This window comes from Diadema antillarum, unplaced genomic scaffold (genome assembly GCF_040938485.1).
Source record: "Diadema antillarum isolate AM-2024a unplaced genomic scaffold, OU_Dant_1.0 seq00000858_RagTag, whole genome shotgun sequence".
In the NCBI taxonomy this organism is placed as follows: Eukaryota; Metazoa; Echinodermata; class Echinoidea; order Diadematoida; family Diadematidae; genus Diadema; species Diadema antillarum.
In genome coordinates this window covers 648024-657485 of record NW_027271729.1, presented here as the reverse complement: position 1 = coordinate 657485, position 9462 = coordinate 648024, and the positions used below count along the sequence as shown (strand labels likewise).

The 9462-nt window shown below is 40.5% G+C and overlaps 1 protein-coding gene across 1 annotated transcript in view; it reads left to right on the top strand.

The window, feature by feature from the left end:
• The first annotated feature begins 5958 nt into the window (after positions 1 to 5958).
• LOC139740539 (C-1-tetrahydrofolate synthase, cytoplasmic-like) overlaps positions 5959 to 9462 on the top strand; it is a 35571-nt gene continuing 32067 nt past the window's right edge. Inside the window, exon 1 of the mRNA XM_071651128.1 lies at positions 5959 to 6120. Within this exon, the coding sequence (XP_071507229.1) occupies positions 6086 to 6120 (35 nt within the window). The 5' untranslated portion in view covers positions 5959 to 6085. The remainder of the gene's footprint in view (positions 6121 to 9462) is intronic.

Sequence of the window (9462 nt, the reverse complement as noted above, 5' to 3'; positions counted from 1 at the left end):
AGATGGCGGACTTAACCACGCCTATATGCCGAAACTTCTCCAACTTGTTCATGTCTGCTTTTGGTTTGTTATGTTCATAAATATTGTCATTGAAATGCAGATCTCCTCAGGATAGTCTGTCCTGTCATTTCTGAAGTCGTTATACAAATTTTAATATCATCTTCAAAAAGGGTGAACACTGCTGGATACAGGCACAAGTCTCATTGTATAATAGCCAAACAATGAGGGATAAACGACTTGATGCTTCTGATATACCTTCTTAGCATTGACATTGCTAAAACTTTGCTAATGATGTATTTTTGATCCTGTGTGTTTAAATTGCTGAGGGTAGCCACTTTGAGTTCTATTTCTAGCTTGATACAGGACGACTCGTTTCCTTCCTTCATCAGACAAGCGTGATAAGACCTGTGATAAATTCGATTGTATCGTCAACCCGGAAGTTTGTTAGAAAACGATAAATTCTATCCGTTGATAATACCTTTCTTTTCGTACTGTCATCCCTTTGTTGTATAATTCAGTATGTACTTGGTGTAAATCTGTCAAAATGTCCATCTTCCATCATTGTTGGCTCTTAATTACAGGTCTCTGTAAAGCAACAACAGCAACAACAAGAACAACGAAAGCTGTGGTTTTGTGTATTTTTTTATAGCACAACAATATACTAAATGATTGTTTTCACTACATTTCAGATATTTCATGTGAAATGTCATAGTGACTATTTTCCTTTTGTGAGAAAGTGCATGAAAATGCGGTTTTTTACTTGTTATAGTTTGTTAGCTTTTTGATGTCGTGCAAATTTGTCTTATATAGTGAAATCACACTAAAACAGAACTGTTACAGCTTGTGCCAACTGCAAATGAAGGTTTTCTAGTCTATGGTATTACGCCTGATCCTTCCAAATTATTTGCATGAATTTATAAGCGTATAAGAAAAAAAACAAACAAACATCAAAAATCCAACTAACACCCAAAGATAACGCTTTCCCCCCTATATAGACCCTATACCAAACCGTATTGTTGCGCATGCATGTAATGCTGCGTTTACACCATGTTCCCGGCGGCCACGGCAGTCACGTTTCAGGCCACCGTCTGCAGTGGACAAAACGGAATGGACGTGAGACAACGCAGTGAGACTGGATAAACAAACGTGACAGGCCGTGATTGCCGTGGATGCCGTGTCAGGTTTTTAAACTGTCAAAACATTTGGCACGGCGGTCCCGGTGCTAATGAGGAACCTTGTATGCTGTAACAAAACTGGGTAAACGGAACAAGCCACGACGGCACGTATAGGGCCTATAGGCCTATAACAATGGAGGCGGTCCGTAGCGGGACGCGACGGAAAATATAGTCTAGCCTGAACGGACGCCGTGAGAACAGGGGAAAGAACAAGGTTAGAAAGAAGGGGGGGGGGGGGACGGGAGACTGTCTCATCTACCCACGACACACTTCAAGGTTTCGGGCAAACGGGACTGCCCTGGCTGACGGGAACTGAGCATTACGCAGCAATAGGCCTATATAGCTCAGAGCAGAATCACGATGTTCTGGCGGAGAAAACCATCTATTTCCGTAATCATACTTAACATATTTTGCAAACTTTCGAAATTCTTGTATTGTACATTGTAAAGTAATTTTTGCATTTAACTTCTGTAAAAAAGTTGTATGTTTCTGTTGGAAATGGAAAAATAAATGAATGTATGTATGAATGAATGAATAAATAATATCGTAAATTCCATTCAAATAATATAATCATTTGAATTGAATTGAATTGAATTGAATTGAATATGATTGTGATTTCTATATCAAGTGGTTGGTGTCGGTATCATATCAGTGCATTGTTAAAAAGCAAAGCAATGTACCAAAATTAAATTTGTTAACGAGTATTTCCAAAAGGCTTCTTTAGAGAGATGTCCCGAACCTCCTTTGCACATAGCCCTCCCCTCACCCTGCCTGAGGATGCTCCCTTATGCAGGGGAAGTTTCATTAAAACATTATTATTGCGATGCAAATTTAGGGAAAAAATATCAGTGAAACAATGAATGATTATTAAGGAAAAGCTGTCAATTCATTACTTTGAAAGGTTTTGTTTAATGCGTCTCTCTTTCTATAGTATAAGATGAGAATTAACTTCAATGATTGCTGTCACATTATGGCAGAAAGACAAAGAAAAAGATATAAAAGGAACATAACAAAAAGTATTCATATTAAACCGTAGGCCTCTGTTACTGAGACGATTTGACAGGCAATAAGTCTATATACGGCATTAGCCTGTCCTGATGGATGGAAGAGGTGAATCATTCAGATTTTTTTTTGATATCCTTCTGTAAAGAACATGACTCTATTATAGTGTATAATATGTCCGTGGTTTGATGAAATATACTAAAATTGTAGTGGAGTATATAATGATGTAGAGAGAGAAAGGCAATTACTTATCGATGAACATTATTGAAATTGATATTATCTTTAAAGTATATAGGGATTCAGTTTATGAATGCGATGTTGAAAGATAATTGTAAGATTGAGAGTTTTTGTAAAAACAAGCTCATTTTTGGGAAAATATGAAGGCGGAAAAATTGTCACGGATTATTCACTGAAAAAAAAATCTCCTCGGTATCAAGACAGTAATTCATTCGATTTCTTGATTGTTCTTGTATGTTTGTATGTGTATGTGTGTGTGTGTGTTTTATTGATCCAGTGTCAGTTTCAGTTTTATTTTCATTTCCAAACAATATAGGCCTATATGATATACACTGTATGTGTGTCACAAACAAGTACCATGATATCTTAACAAATAATATGAATACTTCTGTATGTATATCTTAACAAATAATATAAATACTTCTGTATGTAGGCCTATACTATAGGGCCTGGGACTAGACCGGGGGACTATACAATTGAAAATTGAGGGGCTGTTGTATATAGAAAAGCGAACTTGTATGATGCAGTTGGTAATTATAGCATATTATTGAACAAAATTTTCGAATCATATAATTATGATTCGAAAAACAGAGAGTATACTGTTTTTGGTGACATCAAAAAAACCTCGTTAACTTCCTTTTGAAGTCTTCCACTGTGGTTATGACCAATGTCTCTCATATTCGGTGAACAGAGTCATATGCATAATGTATAATGTCAAAAAACTCTCTTATAATCAAAGATAGAATTTGATGACTTTCTCATATAAGTCTGAATGCCAAGGTGAATATATAGCTCCCTATACGATAGTACTATCCTTGAATTCACACAGTGTGACCTTTCCTGATGAGATGACTTGCTTCCGTTTCTCATCTGCAGTTAAAACCCATGAGAAAAATTTAGGGGGAAAAGGAATTCTAGAAACGAAACCATTACATCACAGCATGCAGGAGTATTAAGAAAGTCACGCATGCCCTTGCAATGAAACATACACCATTGCATACAGCACATAATTTATATTGGGCCCATATTATATAGAGTTTTATCGCAAAACGGCTTAAGCGCCATTCTTTAATAATCATCGTAGATTTTTAGAGCAAAATAAAACATCTCCCATGACACCTCACCCCCTTGTTGCATAACATGACAATATACAAGGAATATATTCTTAGTTTAGAATATCCTATAATCATTTTCTTCTTCTTTTTCTTTTTCTTCTTCTTCTTCTTTTTTTTTTTTTAAGCAGGCTTGATAACAGTTTCTATCATAATTATACTGACAATAGGCGCCTACTATAACGTATATAAGGGTTAACTTATTTTGCGATGAAACCCTTAATGCAGGCCTATATAAGCAACCCATTATTTCAAGCCGACACAATGTCATGTGGACGCAGACTATAATACCGTATACTTCCGGGTGCAGCACGTGCATCAGGTAAAATTTACATCGACCTGCACATAATATAAACGTTCACATGCAATGGTTATGTGTGGTTCGTAAAGTCAGTGTCAGTCAAACATTACATCAAAGATGTAGGCATAAAACTGCCTATAGGCCTATAGGAGGAGCACGTTATAGGCCTGTCAATGATTATGTTTCTGAGTATAGGCCGAAGTGAAACGAGTTTTGCCTATAGGGCCCTATTAATTGTCACTCGCAGTATATTCAATCTAATACGAGACCTGCAGGATTTAGTACAGGTAATTCACTCGAAACAATTTGTTCTGATTGGGCAAAATGGATGGTTGTGAAAATCTTCCCCCCTTGGAAGGGACATCACTTTTGTGATATTCAAGAAATATACTATACTGTTCAATATACTGTTCAAGAAATTTTTGTGATAGGCCCAAGTAGAGAAATTCCAAATTTTCATATTCATCATACATCTTTTATCCAATTTTCATAAGATTTCACTCTCATGCTATTGCTTAGGCCTATAAAATTCCACATTCTTAATATTATCGATCGAATGACCATCATTCTTTCACTAGCAAGCCTCCCGCAACCTGCGTGCACCTGCGAAAACTGGCGTGTCTCTCTTTTGAATTCATGAGTTGCAACCAATATGTTCGTCTTGAACGCTTTTTTAACTTTCATTTCTATAGTTAAAAAAAGAACAAAAACATTTACCTAACATTCATTCCGTGTTGCATACTTTGAATATGGCAAATCCAGTTTGGTAGGCCCAGGACCTCATCATGTAGGGGCCGCGGAACGTTTTTCAGTGTGTGTGGACGTGTGTGTGTGTGTGTGTGGGGGGGGGGGGGCTGTGGGACGGGGGGGGGGTTCAAGGTCAAGACCCGCCTCCCCCCCCCCCCTCCTCCCTCCACTTTACCCTAATACTAGTAATAGACGGGAAGAATCTACAAGGACGGAATCTTTGGAGATTGAAATTCACTGGGTTTTGTGATTTTTTTTCCGATTTTTTTCCCCCATTTTTCTTTCTTACGACTCATGAGCCAAAAGTGTGTGTGTGTGTGTGTGTCGTGTGTGCAGTGTGTGTCGGTGGGGGGAGGGCTGCAGCCGCGGCCCCTGTTATCAAATACTTGTTTTTTTTTTTTGTTTTTTTTTTAATTCATAAGGAAGACTAGACCAAGACGCGTGACCTGATTGATCCTCCTTGCGTATACGTACTAGTATTCATTTGCAAACAAAAAGACATTGATCTGCAGATGAAGAGCATTTCTGGGCATCATGGGCCTACATACTGTCCATCCCGGCCCTGGTCGTTACTATACAAACAGTAGGCCTATACTCTTTTTCATCCGTACCTTTCCTTTCACAGTCATTTAGGTGGTCCTCACCACCTACTCACTCATACAAGCTCTTTGGTAGTATATCGACATTGTATTACCGATACCAATCTAGACTAGGCGGTATCACATGTAATTTTGTATCTGTCTTCCTCCTACTGCAAGTGCAAGCAAGCTGGCACAGCCATTATGACGATGTCATTGAAATGACCTTTTCAGGACACGGCGACACAACACAGACAGACCGCATCCCATGTGCTCTCTGGGTGTGTTCACGTGATATTCGCCCACGTTCATTCATTTTCTGTTTTGGTCGAAAGCATGCGAAGCAAGCCGACCTCAATCGTGGGTTTAGCTGCCAACCGTGACGTCACTAACCGCATCTCAATCAAGTGGAAACTGGGAGAGCTTTCGTACGGAGAAAGGCGCGCGTTCTTTTTGTTCCTCACATGTGGCGCCAAATGAATTGAAAACATTACCATCGGGAGTTGTGTACATTCGCGAATACCGGCAAAAATATACCGGCGAATGGTTCCGAAGATGTGCTTTCCGCGAATCTTTTAAACGATCCGTGTAACATGTTCTGAAGATATGCTATTTTCCAATTGATTTATGTAATTGCCTATGTGGATTCCTATTTTCAATGACGATCAGACGGGAAATTGCAAATTTTAATTGAGAATTGCTTTGCGTACTGGTGCGGTACTATTCGAGCGAGTGGAGCAGCGCCCGCCGGCGGCCTAGTGGAGAATGTTTCGGATACGGAGCCTTATCGTGAGGCCATCGACAAACTTGCACTTTGAACACGTGAAGCGCTGGGTGTCCAATACCACCTCGAGAGAGGTATCCAAATCTGCCTTGAGTGCCAGTCAGAGGCTGAAAGTTTTGCCGTACCCATACCTTCGACCGTGTCTAGATATGGCTAGTATTATCGACGGGAAAGGAATCGCCAAGTAAGTTGCTAAATTTGATTTTTGATAGATTACCTTGCCTAGAAATGAAAATGTACGTTGCAAGTGACGCACCCTCACCTCGTTAATTTTGGCGGTTCGACTCAGTCATAACCAAACTGTTGTTAAAAAATGCGAGGAGGTGGAGCATGGACATGGTGTGCCTGGCTTGAATGTACACCCATGTTTGCTGAAGGATACCGCGGCCTGGTTCTCTCCGACAGATCAAATATAACACGAGAGAGAGAGAGAGGAGAGAGAGCAAGGGCCCAAAACAGTCGAAACTACGTGCCCCACCATGCATATATCCAGACCATACAATCCCATGGGCATGGTCATGGACCATGCACCACCCAGGCCAGGGCAGGTGCAGAAGCAGTAACACATGTTCGACAGAAAAATCTGTCTGTCCGGAGGAGTCTTTTATTTTTATTGACGTTATCACTCTCCGTAGTAGAGGATCAGTGAAGCCAGATGCAGTCTCCGTAGAACATATCCCCGACGACCAGATACAGACCAATCTTTCGGTCAAGTGCAGCAGGGGCGGGCAGGGCCAGGCTGAGCTGCTTAGCTTTTTTAGCCTTAGTGAGTGAGCTGACGTGACTGTTTAGAGGGATGGTTTGGTATTGGTGGAGATGAGCATTGGGTTACCTTTAACTTTTTATGAGATATTGCAAAAACCATGTATATACAGTAAAACCTGCCTTAGCGGCCACCTGTCTATAGCGGCCACTGCAAAATCCCCCCCGAGAGAAGCGCCCTGTTTAAGACCCTGTGTATGGCGTCCACCTCTCTAACGCGGCCAGCGGCCACAAATTTTGTTTCCCGCGGGAGATATTAATCTGTCTATAGCGGCCAAAAACCCAATGGAGCCGTAGCCAAGCCGATAATTCAGCGTATTTTTCTGTTTTGGTAGCTGTGTGAGCGACGTTCAGTGATCGCCACCGCTGCATTTGTCCCTCATTCAGTCATGATAATGCACGATTCTTCACGACAATAAACATGCTACTGTGCAACAATTTCATATACACCGGAATGGTTAAATGCATGAAATACACGGTGTATGCATACATACACACATACACTGTACATGTACATGTAAGGATACAACGATGATACATGTACATGTAAGCAATGCACACAAAGTTGGATTACCTGTCTATAGCGGCCACCTGTCTATAACGGCCAATTTTTCCGTCTCCCTTGGGTGGCCGCTATAGACAGGTTTGACTGTACATATATGTTATATAAGACCATACCATTCTAATCTAAGACTAAGTAAGAGGAATTCAATTAATTCAGATTAATTATGAGATGAAAATTGGCTTTGGAATGGCTGACACATCCAAAAACAAAGTAACAAAAAGTGGGTCCCATGACATACGTCATCTGGCAATCCATCGCTGTGTGATGTGACGTTATCACAATAAAATCGCACAGTGTGAAAATTACTTTGTAAATATACGATGGCATATGAAGCTTGTCATCACATCTTTCTCATATTAATATTTTTCTGCTTCATTCATCCGCTACTGCCGCAAACAATCCTATGCAGGCGAGGCGTGTAGGTACGTGTGTGTGTGTTGGTGTGCATGCATGTGGTGGCTGCCTGTATATTGGTACACTGTAGGGCCTATGTACCCTGCCCCTGGATGGTAACTCTAGATGTAACAGATGGATCAGGGGGTATAAGATTTTTATGGATCCATTTTTTTTTCATCATGTCAAACTCAAAGAGTAATGTCGCCAAGAACAGTGGACATGCCCTCTGCAATGGGTAATTAGTGATCACCTGACTTGAAATGTGATACAGTGGCAGCAGAATGTTTTTCAGATTGGGGGGGGGGGGGAGGTAAGGTAAAAAAATCCAGAAAATGTACCGTAAAACAGATTTGTTGGTCGTTTGGGAAATGTACTGTAGATCTACCCTACCCTTCTCAACTAACTCATTATTTCAAAGAATAATGTCGCCAAGGACAGTGGACATGCCCTCTGCAATAGGTTAATTAGTGATCACCTGACTTGAAATATGATACATGGGCAGCAGAACATTTTTCAGATGGGGGGGGGGGGGGGGGTGGATAAGGTAAAAAAATCCAGAAAATACACCGGAAAACAAATTTGTTGGTCGTCTGGGAAATGTGCTGTAAATCTATCCTACTTTGAAGGGTGAGGGAGATGATAAGCAAAACATGATTGTAGAATCATATTGTGTTATGAAGAAATGTATGATGATGATTACTGATATCATCATTTCATTTAAATCATTTGCTGTAATGAACATAGGAGAAAAGTAAAGACATGTGCTGCGCAACATTACATAACAGTGGCCAGTAGCCGTCTAGTGTTTGCTCCCAATTGTGAGGGGAGTTTGTGTAACCACTCCCTTTGAACATAAAGAATCAATGAAATGAATATACACAGAAGTAGGAAAAACAGAAAGTGTGTGTGTGTGTGTGTGTGTGTGTGTATTTAAAATACACAGAACAGACAGGCAGTCCTGCACACATGCACACAATAAATAATAAGTGTGATATGTCTACCTGTAATTGTTTTGCAAACATGCCATTTATTTACAAGGTGTCACTTTCTGCACAGATGAAACATCAAAAGCCTCGAGGGTGGTGCCAGGAGAACTAAGGTGTTTGAATTCTGTGCATAATTTGCCTTTGTGATATCACATCAAGGTCCTCATTCCCAGGGCTGAGCTTAGGGAACTGAGATAACGCCTACATGTTTTGTCTTCTTCTATTGACAAGTAAACAAGGGAAATACGATGCACTGTGCTTACACAAGGTGTCTGTGCCTTGGTGTCACATGATTATCCCAGTGTGGGTTTTATGCAGAGTACATAGTGAACGGTGCCATCATGGCAAGTGAAATTACTACCAGTAGTGCATGAAATCATGAAAGTGTGGTGCCAATGCAGTGTCCATGTTTTGCTCTGACATGTAAGGGGAGAGAGAAATGTTGGTCTACGTGAGAGTGCAAGCACTTTGTGATGTCTTGTTATGAAATGTGTGTTGAAGTTTAATGACTAGTACATGTAAAGTCACCAATATAATGAGTAATTAAATGTCCCATTTTTTATTGATAAGAATTCAAAATTATTATTTTTTTGTTGCTTTACATAATAAGGACAGAATGTCTAAGTACGCATAATTTGACATTCTCTTTGGGAATCCTTGTAAAACTTTATCCCCACCTGGATTTGTCTTTCCATCCCTCTTATAAATCCTCTCCATTCCCCTCCCCCTCGCCTCCCACCTCCCCCTTGCCTCCCACCTCCCCCTTGTCTCCCACCTCCCCCCTGCCTCCCACCTCCCCCTTGCCTTCCACCTCCCC